This window comes from Melanerpes formicivorus, unplaced genomic scaffold (genome assembly GCF_026170545.1).
Source record: "Melanerpes formicivorus ecotype bairdi unplaced genomic scaffold, bMelFor1.0.p_v2 SCAF_37, whole genome shotgun sequence".
In the NCBI taxonomy this organism is placed as follows: Eukaryota; Metazoa; Chordata; class Aves; order Piciformes; family Picidae; genus Melanerpes; species Melanerpes formicivorus.
Genome location: NW_027142389.1, coordinates 2355456 through 2377588, shown reverse-complemented (window position 1 = coordinate 2377588; position 22133 = coordinate 2355456). Strand labels below are relative to the sequence as shown.

At 55.1% G+C, this 22133-nt stretch overlaps 1 protein-coding gene across 2 annotated transcripts; it reads left to right on the top strand.

The window, feature by feature from the left end:
* The first annotated feature begins 3641 nt into the window (after positions 1-3641).
* Positions 3642-18749, top strand: EDA2R (ectodysplasin A2 receptor). 2 transcript variants are annotated; one of them, XM_068157591.1, is made up of 9 exons: positions 3642-3760; positions 9402-9512; positions 10182-10360; positions 11085-11170; positions 11460-11624; positions 12142-12288; positions 12734-13077; positions 13795-13843; positions 14257-18749. In XM_068157591.1, exons 2-9 carry the CDS (start codon positions 9426-9428, stop codon positions 14550-14552), a joined length of 1353 nt encoding a protein of 450 aa, XP_068013692.1. In that variant the 5' UTR covers positions 3642-3760; positions 9402-9425; the 3' UTR covers positions 14553-18749. The 2 variants fall into 2 exon arrangements, with proteins under 2 accessions (XP_068013692.1, XP_068013691.1); XM_068157590.1 differs by having other exon boundaries at positions 12734-13191.
* The last annotated feature ends 3384 nt before the right edge of the window (positions 18750-22133 follow it).

The window sequence follows — 22133 nt, the reverse complement described above, 5'->3', positions numbered from 1 at the left end:
GAATTCAGGGCAAAGTAAAATTAAATCATTGCTGGTGTTTGCATGATCATCATAACCTAGAGCTTGGTAACGAGAGGGTGATTTGCTGCTGTGCGTTGTGCTGAGAGGGAGCCTAGCTGCTCTGGTGAGTCCTCAGTGCCCTCTGCTGACACTGGCCGAGCAGCAGCTGCTGCAGGCAGCTTCACAAGGCCACGGAGAGTTCTGAGCTCTTCATTCTTGTCAGTGAGAAAGCCAAACAACTCCTTCCTGGGGAGCTGCACAAAGCCACCCTGGCCTGGCCCCTCCGTAGAGCTCTCACAGGTCCTCTCTTTGTCCTGCCCATGCCCACCTGCCCCTCTGCATCTTCACATCTTCCAAGGCCCACCTGGGATTTGGCCTCAAGATGCTGCTGAGTGTGGAAAACCAGCCCCGAGTGAGTGGTCCAAAGGTTGCAGTGGAGACAGGCTGGGACAGCAGGAGAACTGAAGCAATAGGCTTTCAGGCTCAAAAAATACAACCTGTTCTGGAGGCTGCTTTTCTAGATGTGAAGATGAGCTGATTTGGACCATTTTTAAGCATCAGTGCTCAAGGGCTTGTGATAGGTGTTAGTTTGTGTTATTTTGAGCACTGTAAGTGGAAGGAGCACTGAATCCAAGGACAGAAAAGGCTGCAGAAACTCGCTACTCAGATCTGCCTTGGGCAATCATGGGAGATTTCTCCTAGGGAAAATTCAGCCCAAAGCAGCTTCTCTCACAAGGTAAGCAAGGAAGATGGCTCAGAAGAGGTGGTCTTGACCATGAAGTAAGAACTGAAACTGGAGAAACATCAGCCTGGCAGAGATGAGACTTCAGATGAATGTTGTGTCCAGCTGAGCATGGAGCACTTCCATGGAGCACCTTCAACAGGCCTTACCTGGATGCCAGGGGCCTCTGCACCACTCCCATTGCCTTCCATAACCTCCCCACCAGCTTCAAGCATGGCAGGGATTTGCAGAGCACTGGTCCCAAGCAGAGGGGAAGGTGGGAGGTGTCCACATGACTATACAGGGGTGACTCCTTCAGCACATCATGCCTGAAGTAGAGGATCCCCTTGTGTCTGTGGAGGATGTTTTTGTGTCTGCATCTGTATCCATGTGTTGCTGGGCTGTTTACAACCTCCCCTTCACCAAGACAGAATCCTGCTTGGACTTGGTGCCCTCTACTGTTGTGAATACTCCAGGATGTAAGACAAACCTGTAAAGCAGATTTTTCTGCTTCAGAACTCTTGGGTTTACAACCTCATAAGACAATGACTTTGTTAATTATGCTACCTAGTTACAACTTCATGGAGGTGACATGGCCCTGAGCATGTTACACCACCACATACCTCAGGACACCTTTCTGTAGGCTGCAGCTAGCATCTCAAGGGTCTCAGACTGCAGAATACCACCAGATTTGTTGGGTGAAGAGCACTTTGCCTGAGTAAGGATCCCTGCTGCTGGAACATCAGAGATCTGGCAAACATCACACAGCCAGTCACAACTTGGTGCAATTTAGGAAGCTACTAAAGCCCATCTAAGCCTAAGCCAAAAGGGCCACCCTGCCTCCTCCCCAGGTTACTGCAGGCTTTCACAGATGTCCCTGGGACAGCACTGTGTGTGGCTGTGTGGTGCTGGTCAGGCTGGTGTGACTCACCACAGAAAGAGCATTTCCATCTCTATTGGCAGGATTCTCTGGCTCCCCTGAGGCCACAAAGAGGGAAACCAGGGTGAGTGTGGGCCTGCCTACTTCAGTCCTGGCCCCAGTGCTGGTGGGCTCAGGCTGGACATTGCACTGCAGGTTCCTAGCACCTTAGGAGCAATGGCCATCAGTAGGACCACCACAAACCACCATGAATCAGCACAAATCAGCACAAACCACTGCAAGCCACCACAAACCACTCCAAGTCACCACAAACCACTGCAAACCACCACAAACCGCTGCAAGCCACCACAAACCACTCCAAGTCACCACAAACCACTGCAAGCCATCACAAACCACTGCACCACCACAGACCACAGGGGCTGAGGGCAGCTTTGCCCATCACTACCCCATCAGCCAGGCAGCGTGGTGTGGCAATGCTCTGTGGCAATGTCTTTCACCTTGATTCACTCAGCTTTTTAGCAGAAAATGATCCTAAGGAGGACTTCTACTGGTGTGATTTTTCTCAGTTGAACAACTCTTGTGATCAGCCTTCCAAAGTGCCACATGCCCGTGTCTGTGCCTATGCCCACATCCTGCCAGCCTCAGAGCCCCAGTGCCAGGCAAGCCCTCAGTCCACACTGCCTCTTGCATGCTGCCATCTGTTTGAAGCGAGAGGGGCAGCAGTGCTCCAGGACGGGGTGGTTGCATCAGGCACAGACCACATGAGGTAAACTGCCCCACGTGAAAGATGAGGTCATCCTCATCCCTCTGCACAATAGCTCCTGTTGAACTTTTCTCCTGTGGAGATTGCATCATCAACCTGGCTGGAGCACACAGCCACAAAAACCTGAGTTTTCTTTTCCTGACTGGGAAAATGAGATAGGGGAGGTTTAGAGTAGCTATTAGAAAGCAGTTCTTCATTGTGGGATTGCCCAGAGAGGTTTTGTGTGCCTCACTCGTGGAAGCGTTCAAGGTCAGTCTGGATGGAACTCTGAACAAACTGAATTAGTTGAAAATGCCTCTGGGGGGCAAGGGAGTTGGACTTTAAAGGTTTGTTCAGTCTATGATTCTATATTGTGGCAGTGCCACAGCTGAAAATGATTCTTTTATTCATCATATGTATTCGTTTGCACTGATGGAGAGGGGTGCTTGGACAGGGGCTCCTCCAAAGTCCTTAAGAATGTAGCTCTCAGATGCCAAATGGATTCAGGACCTTGCCTGGGGTCCTGGTTGCTTTCCCTGCCCTGAGGCATCCCCTCTTCATGTCCTTTCATTACCTGGGAGAACAGGCAGACCCACACCTCACTCCATCCTCCTTTCAAGGAGTTGTAGAGAGCAAGGTCTCCCCTAACCCTCTTTTTCTCCAGGCTAAACAACACCGTTTCCTCACAAGACTTCTTTTCCACACCCTTCATCAGCTTTATGTGCCCTCGTCTGGACACGTTCCAACACCTCAATGTCTCTAGTAGTGAGGAGCCCAAAGCTAAACGCTGAATTCGAGGTGCAGCCTCAGCAGTGCATAGCGCAGAGGGTTGATCACTGCCCTGGTCTTGCTGGCCACACTCTTGTAGATCCATGCCAGGACACTGTTGCCCTTCTTGGTCACCCGGACACGCTCTGGCTCATCTGTAGCCTGTCGATCAGCACTCCCAGGTCCTTTTCAGCTGGGCAGTTTCCAGCCGCGCTGCCCCACGCCTAGAGCGTCCCAGGGGCTGGTTACACATCGCGGCCGGTACCACCGGGACGCCCCGTCTCCGCTCTATTTGGACACCGTGTGGCGCTGTGCGGCTCCTGGACCACAGCTCCCGGCTCCGCCCGATCCCATTGCCGGCCGCGGCAGCTCGGCGCCGCTGCCAGCCGCCCCCGCACGGGCCGCTGCCGTGCATAGCCCCGCCCAGGCGGCGCCGGCCGCCAATAGGAGGCGGCGGGGCGGGGCTAAGCGGGGTGTGACGACGCGAGCTTCTCCGTGCCCGGGACGCGACGCGCTCCGCTCCACGCGGGTCCCAGGGAGCTATCCCGGTCCCGGTCCTGCCGGTTCCGGTCCTTCCCTGGCCAAGCCTGTGTTGCCCGCCCAGGTCCTGCCCGCGCTGTCTCGCACTTCACCGTCTGCCGGCACACAGGTGAGTCCTGGGATCCAAGCACCTGCCGGTCCGCCGGTCCGCCCGCCGCGGTCCAGACCGTCCCCGGTGCCAGTGCCACCACTGGCCGGTGGCAGTTGCGGAGATCGGGGGGACTGATGAAGTTTGCGGCGTGTCCCGCACCTGGCAGGGCAGCAGAGGCGATACACGTGGGCTGCAGCCGGCTTTCGGGCACATTCGAGCACCGGTGGGGGACCGGGTCGAGGGGTGCGGGGGCCGGGGATGCGGTGACCGACGGGTGTCCCGGGCGGGGGGCGCTCGGCGAGGTGATGCGGGTGATGGCGCCGCTGCAGAGCGGAGAAGCCCCTCGCCGAGACGTGCCCGGGCATATCCCGGCGCGCTGCCCGTATTCCCGCAGGCGAGCGGCGGGGGGCGCGGCGGGGCTGGGCTGTCTCGGCGGTCCCGGCGCCCCGGCGGCCGCGGGAGCTGTCCCCGCGTGGGCCGGGCCGCGGCTGGGCTCCGCGGGTGGCGGGCCTGGGAGGGGGCGATGGGCGAGCCAGGGCTTGCCAGGCCGAGCGGCGCGGCGGGGATGCGTGGGCGGCTCCCACGCGTGGGTTGGTGATGTCCTTGTGATCCAGCTCTTGGTGGGTCAGCCTCCGGGTGTGCCCCCTCGGGAGAGTGTTTTCACCTATGAAAGGGTGCCAAGCGGTTTTAAGGGCACACTTGAGCAGCGCGGGCTAAGCGCTGGCCGCGCATTCCTTCACCCACAGCACTCCTTACTCCAGGTACGTGAGGATTTTCTCTTCACTGTAATGTGGGGGGGGAGGGGGGTGTGTTGTTTAGAGTGGAGTTAAGAACTGAAGGAAGAAAAAAAACCACCAGAAACTCCAAGAGACTCGATTAATGGGAGTAAGACCGTGGCGTTTACTAAAAAGTAGATGTGGGGCAAAACCCAGATAGAAATCGAAAGTTTTCCGGAGTTTTGGAAGCCTTACTTGAGCTATGTAATAACGCAGAGTGTGGATGCCCGAGGTGGACCGCCAGAACTTGACAAAAGCCAGTAGTTGCGGTCCCAGTCTTTGTTTATCAAACCTCCATATAGTGAAGACAGTAACAGAGCCCTGTATGTAGTCCTGGGACTGAAGTCATCCACATACCTGAGGGATGTCGTGTTCTTCCAGGACCCAGGATTCTCCTTTCTCCAGCCTCGGTTGTCCCGGTGCGCGCTCAGCATCGGGGCAGCCCTTCCTTTGGGCAGGGATTCGGACTGTGACCGAGTGGGTGCCTGGGAGAACGCCGCAGAGCTGGACGGGGACAGCAGCACAGGGAGGGATGTGTGCCGTTCCATTTTGGGTGTTTGAGGGGTTTGATGTGCCTCCCTCTGCAGGTAATAGAGTAGGAAGTGAGTGTTGCAACCAGGGAGCTCCTGGAGTGTGATAAAGGAGATAAGCCCAGCCCAAAGTGTTGCCTGGGATGCTCTCACCTAAAGCAAACAGAAGCTCCCAGATAGATTAAACAATTACTGGACAGTCTTGTCAGTAGGATTTCCAAACACACTGAAAAATTTGCTGATTTCATAGCCACGTGGAAAGACTCAGATTCAGCTTTCCCCTCCTCCCTCCCCAGCGCCCCCCCCCCCCCCCCCCCCCCCCCCCGGTTTTGCTTCTTTTAGCCAGTCCTTCATCTACAAAGTGTCCTTCAGGGTGGCAGAGTCACTCCCAGCATGTTTTTTACCGTAGGGAGGCACAGGGAGATGCTGTCTGGACAAAATGAGTACAGGCTGATGAGCAGGAGCAGAGGAATGACTGAGCTGGAGGCAGGAGCTGAACACTGCCAAACCCAACACATGCACTAATATTTTCCAGATAACATTTCTTTTCCCCCCTCCTCCTTTCCACTTGCAGTTCTTATTTAGGATTTCAGCTCCCTAGATTTATGTTCCAATGTATACAAGTGTCTCATCTGAGACACAGTTTCTGCCTGGCTGTGCTAGTCTGCCTTGCAGGAGGGTAGAAACCTCCCCTGTGATGTCCTCTTGGCTCACGTGGTGACTGGGAAGAGCTGCTACTGGTGTGGGGGTGTCTGTTCCCAGTACCTGCTGCCTGTCCCTGGTACTTCCTGGGCCATGGTCAGACAGGCAGAACCAGATCTCTTTAACACTTTCCCTGCTGCCTTTTTGTGTGCCTTTTCACTTACTGATTTCCTCACCCTCTGGTTTACCTACTAAAATCCATTATATTAGCTGGTCACAAGAGTTCAGATTCCCAGACAGTCTGATTATGTATTTTTTTCAAGTCACTTTTTCAGTGGAAAAAGAAAGCAGGAGAGCTCCAGAACGGTGAGGGAGGTGGATGAACTTGCAGCTTTGCTGAAACACTTTTCTCCTTGCAGAGCAAAACTCATTCAGTAACTCATGCTTTTGCTGCTGGGGAGGGGTTTGGAGCACAGCCCTGTGAGGAGAGGCTGAGGGAGCTGGGGTTGCTTAGCCTGGAGAAGAGGAGGCTCAGGGGAGACCTTCTTGCTCTCTACAACTCCCTGAAGGGAGGTTGTAGCCAGGTGGGGGTTGGTCTCTTCTCCCAGGCAACCAGCACCAGAACAAGAGCACACAGTCTCAAGCTGCACCAGGGGAGATTTAGATGGGATGTTAGGAAGAAGTTCTCCCCAGAAAAAGAGATTGGCCATTGGGATGTGCTGCCCAGGGAGGTGGTGGAGTCACCATCACTGGCGGTGTTTAAGAAGAGACTGGATGGGGCTCTTGGTGCCATGATTTACTTGATGAGATGGTGTTGGGTGATAGGTTGGACTTGATGATCTCAAAGGTCTTTTCCAACCTGGTTTATTCTACTCTAACAGCGCAGGGGGGAGCACACTCTGCTCCCCCTGCTTGGGTACGTGCTCTCACTTGGACAATAAAAGTCCTTCAACAAATTGTGGTGGGTTTATGTTAGACTCCATGCATCTTGAAGCAATGGCAGCATGTGTTGCTTCCCTCCCACCTGTAAGTTGGATGAGGCCCCAAGTTGTATGAGGTGTTGAACAACCTGCTTTAATAGGAGGTGTCCCTGCCCATGGCAGTGGGGCTGGAACTAGGTGATCTTTATGGTCCCTTCCAATCTAAACCATTCTATGATTTTATGATTCCACGTTTAAGCTCCTCCTTGGCTAATAAAGCCTCTGGCTGGCTCTGGCAACTGCTTTGGGATCCTGTGCAGGCTTCAGAGAGGTGGGAGGGAGGATTTGGTTTTGTTTTGTACTTTGAGCTAATGAGGACCAGTTGTTTTAGTCACTTAGGAGACTGTCAGGAATTGCCACCCTCCCAGGGCAACGCGATGTGGTTTGGGTGTTTGCTCCGCTCGCAGACGAAATGTCTTGGCTCTGGGATTGTTAAAATAAGAAGCACAGAGATCCTACAGCCTGGAGTTTCACACCAGATACCCAACAAGGCATCTGTTCCTTGTACCAGCATACTGTGGCTTGAGAAGGATCAGGGCTTCTCTGTGCTGGATGGTTCTGCTGGCATGGCTGTGGATGCTGATTCCACGCCATCCTGGGGTAATAGTGTCACGCTGGTGGATGTCCCTACAGGAGGACTTGCACTGGCATGGGATTGGTTGTGCTACCATTTGTGTTTGGGTAATGGGTTTGAGCTGTGCCTCTCTTGGGGAGATGGGCTGTGTCTGAGCTGCAGGACCTCCTGGAGTGCAGAAAGGTGTAAAGACAGGAGAGAAAGCGGTTGTGGTGTGTTCACAGGACAGTTTCATCAAAAAGACTGCTTGGTTGGGGGGGGAAGGGGGGGAGTATAGCTTAATTTTAAATGAGGAGACCTTGTCACCCTCTACAACTCCTTGAAAGGAGGATGAAATGAGGTGAGGGTTGGTCCCTTCTCCCAAGGGTCAAGTGATAGCACAAGAGGAACTGGCCTCAGGTTGCACTAGGAGCGGTTTAGGTTGGATGCGAGGAGCAATTTCTTCCCCAGAAGGGTTGTCAAGGCCTGGAGCAGGGTGGCCAGGGCAGTGGTGGAGTCCCCATACCTGGAGGGGTTTCAGAGGCATGTACAGCCAGGTCACCACTAGAGCATGTCCCTCAGCAGCACATCACCAAGTCTTGATGATCTTAAAGGTCTTTCTCAACCTAATTGGTTGTGTGCTAGTAGATAATGCTTTTTTCCTGTTACAGTGGCACTTTGGAGAGTGGGTGAAAATCAATTCCCTTCACACTCCAGTTTCCTGGCTGTTTGGTTTTTTTCCTATTACCTGCAACTCTATTTCATATGAGTCATGAAAGTCTAAATCAAGCTCTGGATCAGAGCATTGGCAGCACTGAAACCTTTGCACTGTGCAGAGGTGGAGGTGAGCCAGGTGTGGGCTCAGAGCTCACTGTGAGGGTGGGTTTGGGCTGTTAGCGTGCCAGCCCTTCAGAGTGGTCATGTCACCCGTTTTGGGGGCCACTTCCCCTCTTTCTCTTGCTGCCTTCAGCTGGTAGACAGACCCTGACACTAAAGCCTGCGCTCCTCCTGGGGCGCTGGCACCGAGCCCCCTCTTCGGCACCTTCTGAGATGGTGACAAATCTCCTTTATTTATTCGATAGTGTCAGTAACCTTTGCACTATTTATAGGCAGTGATCAAGCCCCTCCCGAGATGCTTGCAAGATAAATTTAGCTCCCATAGCTCCCCATCGCCTGTCCTCGCTGCCTCCCCTTCTATCAGCCAGCCAGCCCCAGCCATGTGTGGGAGCTGCAGTGAGGGGTGACTCACATTCTATGCTCGTCCAGGGCAGACTTCATCTCCAATGAATCTCAGCAGACTTCATCTCCAATGCATCTCGGTTGCTTTGAGCCTGGGGAGCCTGTCCAAGTGTCCTCTTCCAAAAGGCAATCAGCAAGGGAGTGGTGGGGGATTAAGCAGAAGAGTGCAGAAAAAGCCTCTGGAGGAATGCTGCTGTGGGACCTTGTGCTTGGTGCCCAGGAGCGATGTAGATGGGAGAGAAGGGGGCTGTGGCATGAGGGGCTGAGGGGTTTCTGGGGGCCATGTGGTCTGCTGCTAGAGCCTCACAGGAGGCTGAACCTCTCCTCCTCAAGAGGCTGTGGAGCAGCATGGCTCCAGGTGAAGTGCCAGGCTTTCTCAGGTGCTTCAGGCTGGTCAGGGTGGTGGTCCTCAAAGGAGCATTTCCAGGTGTTCCCTGCGTTTCTGGTGGGTGTTAGGAGTTTGGTTCCCAAGGCTAGCTCAACACTGTTTCTTTTCTAATTTGCTGCATGACTTTGTGGGGAAAGCAAAATGAAACTGATCCAGTGAGGGTGGATTTTATTTCCTTTCTCTCATCACACAGAGAAGCCACCTAGAACATGCAGAAATGAGGACAGCCCCAGAACTCTAAATAAATTGTTCAGTTTTGTAGCTGCAGTCTGAGTTGCTGCTTCTTGGTGAGAGCCCAGTCCCATGTTCCCCTGTGAGCTGCCCTCACTGGAGGTGCCAACTGGCTCCACCGAGGCTGGGGTGGTTCTGTTGTTAACTTTGGCTGAGCCATGGGTTTGCCCCAGGAAGGCTCTGGATGGTGTTTCTGCAGGAGGTGGAGTTCTGAGACTCATCCAGAGCGGAAACTTCTGCCCAGAGAAGGGCATGCTGCTCATCTTAGAATTGTTGGGGCTGGCTGTGACCTCTCTGCCTTCTCTCCTTCTGCTCTGCAGGCTCACTGCCTCTTTCCAGCCCTGATGGACTGCCAGGAGAGCGAGTACCTGGATGAGCATGGGAAATGCACCCCCTGCAGAAACTGCATGCCCGGGCAGGAGCTTTCCAAGGTAATTCTGCTGCTCTGGAAGGACCGGGAATCATCCAGCGCTGAGGCTTTTACAGTGCTGGGTGAATCCTCTGGCAGATGTCTTTTGGAAGGACAATCTTGGGTCCCAGCATGTTGGGAAGAGCTGGGCCTGGGTGGGAAGGGATGGTGAACAATTTAATTCACCCTGGATAGGAGGCCAAGGTGATGGAAGCAGGGGATGGGAAGGGATTTTGGCTTGCTGTTCAAGTTGCTCTTTCTTTTTTGCTGATGAAAATCTCAATTTCCTTCCAAGTGGAGCTGTGCTGCCTGGCCCAGCTGCACACAGGGTGGGCATGAGCAAGGCATTGCTGTTGCAGGGGGGGATCTGGACCAGCCTCGGTGGTGGGAGTTGTGCTGCCCACCCAGGTGTCCATCAGGCTCTGTCTCCATATCAGTGCATTGCTGCTGGATCTCTCCTCCTCCCTGACTATGGCTGGTGGGGACACACAGGGAAGCAGATTGCTGCCCAGCTGTGGTCTGGCTAGAGCTGCTCTGATGGCATCTGCTCTTGACTGGGTTCTGAGGACCCTTTGCCCACCCAAAGGAGGACACTTTGCTCCCAAGGAAGGGACACCATTCACCTTGGTACCACTTTGTGACCTGAAGCATCTTGCTGCAGCAGTGCCCTCACCCACCTGGTGTCTTGCAGGACTGTGGTGATGGCAGCGGGGGGGATGCACAGTGTGTTGCCTGCCCTCCCAGGAAGTTTAAGGACAGCTGGGGGCACCATGGCTGCAAGCCCTGCCTCTCCTGCACCCTCATCAACCGCATCCAGAAGTCCAACTGCACGGCGACGACCAACGCAATCTGTGGGGAGTGCCTGCCAGGGTGAGTGAGGCCATGGTGGTCACAGCTGGGACTGTGCAGGGGGGTGGACAGAAGGGGCTTCATCTGAGGCCACCCAAAGCATGGGATCTAAGAGGGCTCTGGTGACCCAGGGTTGCCTCTTTGAGAATGCTGCTAATTACACGTTAATCAGCTACCCCCCCCTTGTAGCCCCAAAGAGGGGCACCTGAAGTCTCCCATGAACAAGCAGTGGAAGAAAATTTCTTCCAAGCCCAGTGGACACCAGGGTGGCTAAGGCCCAGAAGAGGAGTGGCTGTAGACCATTACAGTAGGAGGTCCCCAAAGTGGAGGACAGAATGTGCCTCGGGTGATGGGTTTAAGGAGTTGCTGCATGCACCCAGCCAACGAAATGCCCAAAGGCTGCAGACTGTGTGCTGGCAAGCAGTGGGACTTGGGACAGAGGAACAAGTCAGGGCACTGGTTTATGAGCCTCTTTCCAGACACACTTGTAGGCTGGAGTGTCTCTGTGCCTTCGTGGAACTATTATCCACCGTCAGGTGTGGGGTGGGGTAGGGGAAGGCTGTTCCAGGATGTTACTTCTTGGCAGAAGTGATAGGGCATGAAAAAATAGCTGCAGGTGGAACTTCAGCCAACGCTGGAGAGACCTGCTGCCTTGGAGCGTCCCAGCCTGCTGGGGCAGGAGCTGGAGCGGCCAGGGGCTTGCGGTGGGGCTGGGCAGTGCTGAAGGCCTCTGCTGTGTTGGCAGGTTTTACCGCAAGGCGCGGATCAGCGGGCAGCTGGACTGGGAGTGCATCCCCTGCACCAAGCAGACGCCCTCCTCCGAGCCACAGTGTGAGTGTCAGCGTGCCGCCCTCCCAGGGCGAGTGCTTGGGGTGGGACTGGCAGGGGGGGCGTGGGTGGCTCAGGGAGCGTGTGAGGCTGTCGTGACCACCTCTAAAGCGCACGCTCAGATGGACACCGTCCCTTCACTGACCACACTTGCTGGGCAGCCTTCTCCACTGGCCACCACACGACCTGCTGGAGGAGGCGTGCTCGTGGCCTGTGAAAGGGGACAGGCAGGCAGAGGGTGACCCACGCCTTGAGGTTCATCTCCAACATTCTGTGGCTGGTGTGCTTGCAGGTCGGTCCAGAACAACCCTGGTGAAGGTAGCTGTCCCCACTGTACCACCACAGGACACTGCCCTTCTTGCCCTGACCAGCAGTGCCCTGGTCATCATCGTGCTGGTGCTTCTGGCACTCTCCATCATCTACTGCAAGCGGTTTTGGAAGAGCCAGTGCCAGCGAGGTGAGCCAGTGCCTGAGGTGCTCCTCCTCCCAGAGCTGTTCACACATGCCCATGGTCCCCTCCTCACTGTGTAGAGCATCATCCCCAGCATTGCTGCTCTTACTCATGTAGTCACCCAAACCTTTCTCTGCTCACACACAGCAAGTGCCTCATCCTGCTTCTGACACCTGCAGGGCTTCTCCTGTGCTTTGCCTGCTTAAAGACACAGAGGAGCCTCCCTCCTCCTTGGTACCATAGTCAGAAGGAAGAGAATGCAGTTTCCCAGTTGGAACTGGCCATTCCCTTCTCCTGGGGTTCCTTGGGGGTGGGCTGAGATTAAGCAGCTCTGCAGGGCAGGACTGGGGAAGGAAGAGGGCAGTAGGCTTGGTGGCTGGGGTCAGAGCATGTTGGCATCCAGCAGCATGCCAGAGAGCTGCTGGCTCTCGGCTGCTTGCCAGTAGACATGCCACATGGCTGAGGACATGCTGGGGAAGCAAGCCAAGCCTTTGCTCACACTGGTTCTCCTCTATCCTCCAAGTCTTCCTGAGGACTCAGAACTTCTCGGGCCAGCGAGCAATGTTCCCAACCGCAGTGACGCCCGGCAGATTCCTGTGTGAGGAGCAGATGACTGGTCCCTGCTGCCTGGGTGTGAAGAACCTGAGCCCCTGCTACAGGCAAGCAGAAGGTACCTGCTCCTACCACCTTCTTCTTTCTCAGGGGAAAAGGAGGGTGGTGCTGTGCTCCAGCTTACATGGGCCTCAGACCCACTGATGTCCTTAGCCAGGAAGGATGGAGCTGGACAGTGTCTGAGTCCCACCAACATGAAATCTGAGACCTCTCTTAAACACTTGCAGACCTTATACCAGCAATGCTTGCATGCAGCTCCTGCATCTCCTGATTCCCTCCGGTCTGCTTCTGCTTTCCCTGTGACTGGCAGAGGGACTGACCTCACTCAGAACATGGCAGAAGGGCACAGAAGTGGCTTTGCAGGAGTCTGGTCTCTGTCAGTGTGGTACCACCTGTGCCCACAAGTTCTGGGCTGGCAAGTTTAAGGGTGAGGCTGGCAGATCCCCAGAATGGTGCAAGGCAGACCCTTGGCTTTGCTGAGTCCTGTTGGTTTCTGGTTGCAGGTCCTGTGGAAGCAGTGCAGTTCATCTCAGATGGGGAAGCCGTGGGTCTCCAGCTCCCCCCTCTCCAGCCAGAGATGGACTTACCACCAGCCACTGTGGTTGGCACTGGCTCCAAAGCCCAGCTGGGCAGGAGCCTCCTGGAAAGCCAGCCCCTTATCCGGGCTGGGGTCTTGCCACCCTCCAACCCCCGGCAGGGCACGGCGGAGCCCCTGGCCCCCCTGTCCTCCTGCGCCTCTGAGATGCAGCACAAGTGGCCGCATGCCCCAGTGGAGTGCACCGAGCTGGACCTCCAGAAGTTCTCCAGCCAGGCAGAGTTCGTGGGTGGCGAGCGGCCAGAGGACATGGCGAGCCGGGCAGCACAGAGGATGCCAGCAGAGAGCGGTGGCACAGGGCGGGAGGGGGCCCAGCACCCACCCTCCGCCTTCCCCAATCCCACCGCCGAAAGCGGGGGGCACCCGGTGAGTTCCTCCAGCCTCATGGCTCCTCCAAGCCATCAGCAGGCACCCGGAGCTGGGGCACAGGGGCCTGGGTTTGCCGTTGGGTTAGGGACGTAGACTGAGGTTCACTGACATCTGGGGCTGATGGCAGTTACCAGAAGTGATTTGCCAGATGTTTGGTGGTGTGTTGCTCAACAGGCCATCAGCCTGTGACCTGCTGGGGCACTCCTGAACACCCAAGAGACCAGAGTCAATGTATTGAATGGATAAGCATCTTTAGTTGAGGTGCTCTCAAGTAGGGTTTTGTCCTCTTGATCCCCATAAAGCTGATTTGGTAGTTGGGGGAGTGGCTGGTTCCTCCTCACTCTTTGGTGAGCTTGCATGTATCTGGTGACTAACGTCACTGAGGGTCAGAAAGTGCTTGGCAGCTTAGTTCCAGGTGCCCATTTATGGAAGCAGTTTGCTGGGAGGCCCTGGAGCATCCCAAGGAGGTGGTTGGCTCTGCAGGATGGCAGTGCTGGAAGAAGTGCCATTCCTCTCAGCCTCTGTGATGGCCCTGGGAGCAGTGACAGGCATTGCTGTTCTCACCAGACTCTCACCAGCCTTTGGTCTTTCTCTTGCCAGGTGGATAATGCCCAGAGCCTCCTGACTCAGATCAGCAGCACAGCAAAGGGTAGGTATCTTCCCAGCTTCATCTTTGTTCTCAGGTACTGGGGTGGCAGAGAGGGGCAGATTCTTGGAAGGGAGCTCCTCCAGAAGTCCACCACAGCTACATGGAGGTTGCCAGTCATTGTGAGAGCTTGCCTGATTTTCACAGCCTTTGGTGCTAGCTCACAGGGTAGATTTTTCTGGGATAATGCCTTTGATGATCTGTAGGTGGGTGCTAGATGGACACCCAGTTGCCACCAGTGTCAGCCTCCCCGGGGCTGAACCAGCATCATGTTGCTGAGCTCTGAAAGTGATACGGGAGGAGATCCCTTCCCTGGCAGGGTGGCAGAGCAGGGACAGGGGTTGGCTTCTCTGCTTATCCATCTCCTAGCCAGATAGGTTGGTTTCTAACCCCACTTTGCTGTGTTGCTGCCCCAGGTCTGCCAGTAGCAGAGCTGCCCCATTCCTTGGTACAGTCACTTGCCTTCCTGTTGGACCCTTCCTTGAACGGTGCGAAGAACTTCAGCCACGTGGCACTGGAGCTGGGGGTCGCACCCCAGTTGCTGGGACGGATATCTGGCTTCGAGCAGCTCGTTGCTCACCTCACCTACTCAGGAGACACAATCACCATCCCACTCCTAGCCCAGGCTCTGCAGCGGCTCCAGCGCTTCGATGCCTTGCTCCTGCTCTGTGACCACTTTGCCCTCAGCCAGGCCCAGGGCCGCCAGTGCTAGAGAGGGTAGGGAAGGGACAGAGGAAGCTCCAGGCACGGTGTGTGCTGGTGCAGGAGAGCATCCGGTAGTCCTGTGGTCACATATCTCTGGTATGCACTTGAGGAGTCTGTGGAGCTGGTCTTTGCATCATGGAACAGCAGGATACAACGGGGAGCATCCCCCCTCCTTAGGAGGGAGCATTCTTCTTCGGAGCAGTGCCAAGAGGCCACAGCTGTGCCACCTCCAAGCCTTCATGCCCGGGCATTTGCTCGATCCCCTCTGGGAGCCAGTTTTCCATGGCTGTGTTGTTGCCCTTCTCTGACAGCAGAACATCATCGGTCACTGCACTGCCTGTGCTATGGTGCTCTGGCTCTGCTGGACCTTGCTGCTGGCGTGGGGTTCCTCAGCCATAGGGCTCAGTCCCTGTGGGCAGCCACCCTCTGATGGGCCCAGCCATCACCTCCCTTCCATTCCAGCTGTCCCCTCCTTCCTCTGGCCTGTGCTCTGCTTTCCTGGGTGCCAGTTGCCATTTTCCTGGTTTACTCTTCGCTCACTTCTCTTCCTCTGTGCCAGAGATGGCCCTCAACAGAGGACTGGCTGTGGCTGCTGCACTGGGCTCCAACCTTTGGTCTCCCTGTGCCACCCTGGTGCTGTCCCCTTCGTGTCCCTTTTTGTAACACAGTGCAGGAGTCTCAGCCTGATCCCTGGGATGGGCTGGCACGTGTCCTTGTCACAGCACAGTGGCTGCTGGCCTGGGGAGGTGCTGGCTCACTCCCCGGGCTCCTGCTGTGGCCCTGGACACACGGACATTTCTCACCACCACCTCCAAGCACTAAGGCTTTGCAAAGCACCCAGTGGTGGGTGACAGGGGGTTGGCAGAAGCAGGGCAGATTAACCACCATGGCCTGGGGAGCTGCCAGCACCATGCTAGCCCTGGGTGGCAGCTGGGGCTGGAGCTATGGTTGTGTCACAGTCAGTGGTGACGTCCCTGTGCTGGGCACAGCAGAGCCAGCTCGGTTTCAAAGAGTCTTTTTCTGGTGGGGTTTTTTTTTTTGTTGGCTTTTTTTTTTATCCCCCTGCCTAAAAGTTGCCTCATTTCTGGGAGTAGCTGCCGGGGAGGGCAGCACCCTCCTGCTTTCATTCCTTCCTGGAGGATTTGTCAGAGCTTGCATCTGTCCTGCCTGCGCCGGGCGCCCTGACTTGGGGTGTAGCGCCCCGGGGCTGTTCCCCTCGACCTGCCCCAGCCCCCGGGCACCACGCGGGGCTTTGCCAGGGGCCGAACAGCCGGAGCAGGGGGGATCGGTGGGAGCCCAGCCCAGCCCCGAGAGCTGTGCCGCTTCCCGGGCCGCAGTCTGGCACGGCCGGCAGGGCGTGGCGGCGCGGGGGCGGCCTGGCATGCGGGGAGCTGCCCCGGCACAGCAGCCAGCTGGAGCGGCGCCAAGGCGGCGTGCGGCAGGCGGCCACGGATGCCGATCCCGCTGAGGTCATGGGCAGAGCAGTGGGGCTGAAGCGGGTGGTTCAGCGCCAGGCACCTTTGGGTGGCATCCTGGAAGTGTCACCCCCGGGTCCTCCCCGGACCCCGTGTGGCATGGCTGTGGCTGAGCTGGCGGCGCTCACTCCGGCTGTTTGCTGCTTTGTTCCTAAACGCTGTGGCCGAGTTCCTGTCGCCGCCGCCAGGGTCCTCAGCTCTGCTGGCTGCCAGCAAGTGGCACTGTTACCCTGCCACCTGCCCGGGGACCGGCATGGACATTGCCAGCCGAGATGACAAGTTTTGCCTTTTATCTGACCAGAATACTCAGAAAAAAGTGACAACCTTCTGGGAAGGCTCCCTCTGCTCTGCCCTGCCCCGGCACGAGGGTATTAATAGCTGCTGCCTTTCTCTTTTCCCCATCCAACGCTGTTAAGGCTTGAACGTGCTCAGGATGTGGTCAGATAAGGGGAGGCATGGGCAGTCTCAGCTGGATCTGGCACCTTCTCTCCCCTGCTGTTTGTTTCTTCCCAAACCAAGGTCATTTTATTGCTCTCCGCTCCATCAGACCCAGCGGCAGTAGACCTTGTGCCTGTTTTAGGCTGGGGTTCGGCAGGCTCCCGTTACACGCCCGGTCTGTTACAGAGCAGGCAGGAGCATTGCTGCAGCAAACACAGCCCGGGGGTGAGGGTTTTTGTTTGAGGTTTGTCTGTGGCAGGAGAGAGCTCTTGGATTAGTCACGTACCACAACAAATATTTAATCCCTCTGTGGACACACTTAGTCACTTCCAGCAGGAACTGGGATAAATTCACTGCAGTGTCTGAGTAAGAGCTCGGCTCACCAGCCCTGCCTTTGAAGCTGGATCCTGTCTGGGTGGCTTGTCCTGTGTGTCACCAGTGGGTGGTCCTCAAGGTGCTCCAAGCCTTGCTGGCCACCTCCTGTCCCTCAGGAGCAAGGGGTGGGCAGGACCAGCTGTCCCAATTAAAAACAGTGAATAATGAGGACTTAGTCACAGGTCTGTACTGCAGGTCCTCCTCTCTGTCCCTCCCTCTCTGCACAGCTGGGCAGTTCTGCTGCAGTGCCCATGGGTAGGCTCTGGCCCCACTGGGTGGATTGATTTTTTTTAATATTGGGTTTTTTCTCCCCTTCTTCAAAGGAATCAACCCCATTCCTGTCATAGTTTTTAAACTGAACTGTTACTTTTCAGCTGTTTGATGTCTGAGCAATATGATTCACAGTCAATCTTAACCTCTGCCTCAAGGCTGAGGAGGTGGCACCTGGGGTGGATTTGTGCCATGCCATGGCTCCTGCCTGCGCCAGGTGTTGCCCCTCAAGCCCCATCCATGCCCTGAGCACTGGGCTGGCAAGAGCTGGCACAGGAGTGGTTTTAAAGTGTGTTTTAACTGTTCTCAGTCCCACACAGAGCCTCATGCCAGGTCTGAGAGTCAGTCACTCTGGCTGGTGCTTCAGTGAGGCTTGACCTCATGTGAGAGCATGGCAGGACGGGGTCTTTCAGTGCTGGAGGCCCCCACTGGTGTCTGTGGCAGCACCTTTCCTCCAGCCATGTTTACATGAGCCAAAATTTCTAGAGGTGGCTTTTAATCCTCCTTTACACCCCTCCACCCCCCTCCCCTTCCTTGGGACCCCTTTGATCAACTGCCTCAAGCCCAGCTGCAGCCCTCAGGAAGTGAAGCACCACGAGAGCCTGCAAAACAGGGCAGAATGCTGCAGTTTGGACACTGGAAACAGCAACAGTCCCTGGGTGGTGAATTCCTCTGACTGGGAACCAATGGACTTGATACTTGAGTTTTTGTTTATTAATAGTATTTTCAGCAGCACACATGGAATGTAAAGGGAAAAGAAGTTCCCATAGTGCTGGACCTGACGTTGCAAGTGTCAGGAAGCTCTTCGTGCCGAGCTGGCATGGCTCAGAAAGAGCTGAAAAGAGTCAAATCCTTTAGCATCTGTGCAAAACCTCAGCTGGGGCAGAGCGATGGAAACACTCTTGTGCAGTGGGATTATCTTTTTACAAGCAATTGTTCTCGACACCACCCTTGCCTGGAAGTTCTGATTTGCAGAGGAATTTGGGTGATAAGTTTAAATCCAGCCCAGTTCTGGAAAGCTCTTAAGCACAGACTTAAAAATAGGCACAGACCAAAACGCTATTGAAGTGTCCGTTAAAGTGAGCGATTCAGCACATCCCTGGGGTGCTTCTCTTGACCGGGGTGCTTACAAGGGTTGTGCCTTTGATGTGCTCTTGCAGGAGCAGCAATACCTGAAGGAAAACTCCTGCAGTGATCTGGGCACATTTCTCAGAGCAGTCTGTGAGTGTTTGGCACCGAGGCCTGACACGTTTTGGGTTACCAAATAAAGCAGACTCTGGTGCTTTGCAATGGCAATAATAAATACATTTCTCTAGCCATGGTTTACCCAGGGGGGAGCACATGGTGTAGGTTTGTCTGGTTTTTTAGTAGATGTTATTTTTTCTTTAAGGTTATGACTAGGTTATTTATATTGGGGTTTTTTTTTGTAAAGCCTATGTCGTTTCTGTTGTACTTCTGGAGCAGAGTTGTTCCTCTTGGGGTTTGGGATGTTGTCTGTACTCACATAAAGCAGTAGCTGAAGCTCCTGCCTGTTTTGTTCAGCAAGGGGGGGGGTGGGGGTGTGGGTGTGCATGCCCCACATTACCCCCCAGGCATGGTGCTATCAGATACTGTGTGTTTGTAGTTTAATAAATCTCAGAGCCAGAGGTGCTGCTGCTTGATGAGTTCTGATTCCTCTTCCTCCCTCAGGGTTCCTCTGTTGGGCAGAGCGTAGCAGCCAACACCCTGCCCAGGGGTGCGTATGGGGCAGACCCAGCCCTTGGGGCATCCCTGCAGCCAGGGGCAGGCACCTGTGTGCTGGCCACAGTCCCATGGAGGGGTTTGTCTGGCAGGGGCAGGCAGAACTTCTCAAAGATGCTTTGCAGCTGAGGCCTGCAGCCTTGTGACGCTGGTGTGGGAAAGGGGCGAGAAGAGCTTAAATGGGAGCAGCCCCTGGCCCCTTCCTGGTGAGGTGTCTGCCCTGACCAGGGGGCATCAGCTGCTGTTTGTTGTGCAGGTCTCATTCTCAGAAGGGTTGCTTTCTGGATGGGGATGGGGAGGACGCAGCAGAGAGCCCATAAATAATGCCCAAGGAGCTCTCATTCCCAGGGCTTCACTGATGAGCACTTCCTTGAGCTCAGTAATTACAGCGCTCCTTCAGCCTGTCGCTGCCCTCGCTCTTGGCCTGTTCTTTACAATAACTAGTAGGATGAAGAATACGATGATTATCTTTTCTAATTAGAGCTATTCTACTCATCCAAACTCTCTCTGGGTGCTTGCACTGCTGCAGCTCTCTCCTGGTGTGCAGAGCAGCCAAGGCTCAGTGCTGTTGTGTGCAGTCCTGCATTGCTGCCTGCTCCCCTGCCATCAGCGCACCGCAAGTAGGTACAGATAAAGCAGGGGCTGAAATCCAGGCCCAGAAGAACCAGCCCTTCATCACTGACTGCAAAACCATAGTGTTGGTGAGGCATTTAGCATGCCTGGCTTTCAAAGAAGGGCTTTTTTTCTCGTGGAGTGCCTGGAGCCTGTTTCCACCGATGGTCAAAATAATGGCCCCAAGTTAGCAGTGAAAGGAATTTGCTGCTGCACGGAGAGCAGGCAGCCTCACTGAGGGGCTGCGAGGGGAAAGTGATCCAGATGTTTCTGCCTGCATTGTGACCTAAGTGAAACCAGAGGTGGAGGGTGTAGGTGGGGCTGCTGCAAGCTTGGGAGGAGTGAGGTAGGTCTGGAGACCTGAACTGAGAGCCCAGCCCGTGCCAGAAGCTTGCCTGAGGCTGCTGGCACTGCAGGAAGGCTGTTTGGAGGAGAGACCCAAGGTATGTTAGTGTGTGGAGAGAACAGCCTCTAGCATGCTGTGGGGATGGGAATTTGGAGCATGCATGCCTTTACCTTTCAGTGCCTCCTGAGTTTGGGGCTGGAACCATCCAGGTCGTTGTATTCTCTGGTGTCTGAGGACTGGATGTCTTTGGTAGGTACAGTGTGGGTGGCTTTGGCCCCACCTCAAGGGTCTTCTTTTCTGGAGAAGTCCCTGGGGTGACTGCTCCCATGCAGAGCAGACGCTTACACCCAAACCAGGAGCTCCCTGTGAACGAGGGGTTTACACCCTGCCCTGCTCCTTGCTTCAGAGTGTTTGTGTTGTCTGGTTTCACCTCACCTTTGGGTGATGCACAAGGAGCAATGATAAATAAACCCCTCAAAGTACTAGGGCTTCTCGTTCTCGGCACTGAGATAAGAGGTAAGTGCCTGTGGAGCAGAGCTGGCAGAAGGAACAAAGGCACTCCATGAAAGCAGGGAAGTGTGGAGTTGAAAGCCAGCTCCTAGGTGGTCAGAAGAGGGCTGACACCTACTCCAGTTCCTGGAGCCTCCTTAGCCACAATCTGCAGAGGTCTTGGTGGCAAGATGCTGGAGTGTCCACTGTCCTCACCTCAACTGCCTGTGGCAGGAACATCTCCAGCTGGGATGCAAAGCTGCACAAAGGCATTCAAAGCACACAGGCTGACTGCTTGACTGGCTTCCAGTTCCCCCCAAAAGGTTTCCTTCAAAAACCTCTGACAGGCTGTCCTTGGACCCCAGCTATGGAGAAGTGGAAGGAGGGGTGCAAGGTGCTGCTGGCTCTCCTCACGCTGGCACCTCCCTGCTCTCAGCCCCATGCCCCATCCTGCAAGGCTGTTGTCAGCCATGCAGACACCAGTGACAGGGATAGCAGAGCCAGGACCATGCCCCAAGCATCCTCTGTCCCATAGCCAGTGGCAGGGGCGAGCTGCTGGCTTTGTTGAGGGGTAGGAGCTCTTCTGCCACTCTTTACATAGGAATTGCTCATCCTTATTGGCATCGGTGGCACTTAGTGCCATAATGAGCCACTTCTGCTGGGCTCCTCCTGCTCAGCCCTGTGTCCTGCTTGTAGCTGTGCCACCAAACCTTTGCAATCCCGTTTCCATGTGCTCCTGGCTCCTCTGCAGAGGGCTAGAGCACAGCCAGTTGTGTCTCAGTTGCTGAAAGTGAGGGCTTCAGTCCATTAGGCAGGACTGAATTTCCAGTCCTGACTTTCTTTCCTCCTTCACTTTCCTCTCCTCCCCGCAGACGATTTATTTTTTTATTGCTTGCTCTCTGCTTTTCCCATTTCACATTTTCCCCAGGCTTGCCCCTGCACACATGGCTCTCGTGTTACTGCTCCTCTGCAGGACACAAGGGCAGTTACCAGTGAACGAAAACACACATTTCACAGCACATTATTGAATTATTGAAGGTGTTTGCCAGGAGGCAGAAATTTATGTTACTTCTACCTTCCAAACTCACCTTTCAAACCCGTGAGCCGTCCCACAGGGACTCTCCAGTTTTCAAGGAGCAGCTGGAAAGCTTCGTGGTGCCTGTGCCTGGGGCACCAGCCTCTCCAGCTGCTTTGCTTCATTCACCCAGTAAGTGCAACTATCAGCCCTCGCCTTTGCTGGGCAGACCAAACTGCACCCCAGCCCAGGGACTGTCTGTGCCATTAGATCCCCTCCAAACTGGAGATTGGGGGCAAACCCACGCTACCCCCCCCCTCCCTTGAGCCAACTGTTCAGCTGTGTGACCAGAGGGCTGGGTAATGAGACTGAGTGTTTAGAGAATCAGGGGACAGAGCAAAGTGCTCCCAACTGGGAGCAAATGGAAGCAGCAGCAACCACCACCCGGAAAAAAAACAAAAGAAGGGGGGAAAAAAAGGTTTAAAAGGGGTCCCTGGTTCCTTTTCTCGGTAGCAGAGGTTTGTTTTTAAGGGAAAACATTCCAGCTCCAATCATAAAGCCTTGCTGACAAAAAGCAAACCCTCTGTCTTCAGGGACAGCCCAATGCCAACAACTATTATTGTCTGTCAAAAATCCATGATTACCCCAGCGCAATTCTTGTTGTCCCTTCCCTGAGCCCCGGTGGCAAATGAGGCTCTTTGCGCCCGGGCAGCCCATTTCTGTGTGACAATTACAGCGCTAACAGGAGCCAACAGCCTGGCTAATGGGCTGGCTTTGAATTCCAAAGCAGCTGCACCGGGGAACGGAGTTTTAGCGAAAGAATAAAGG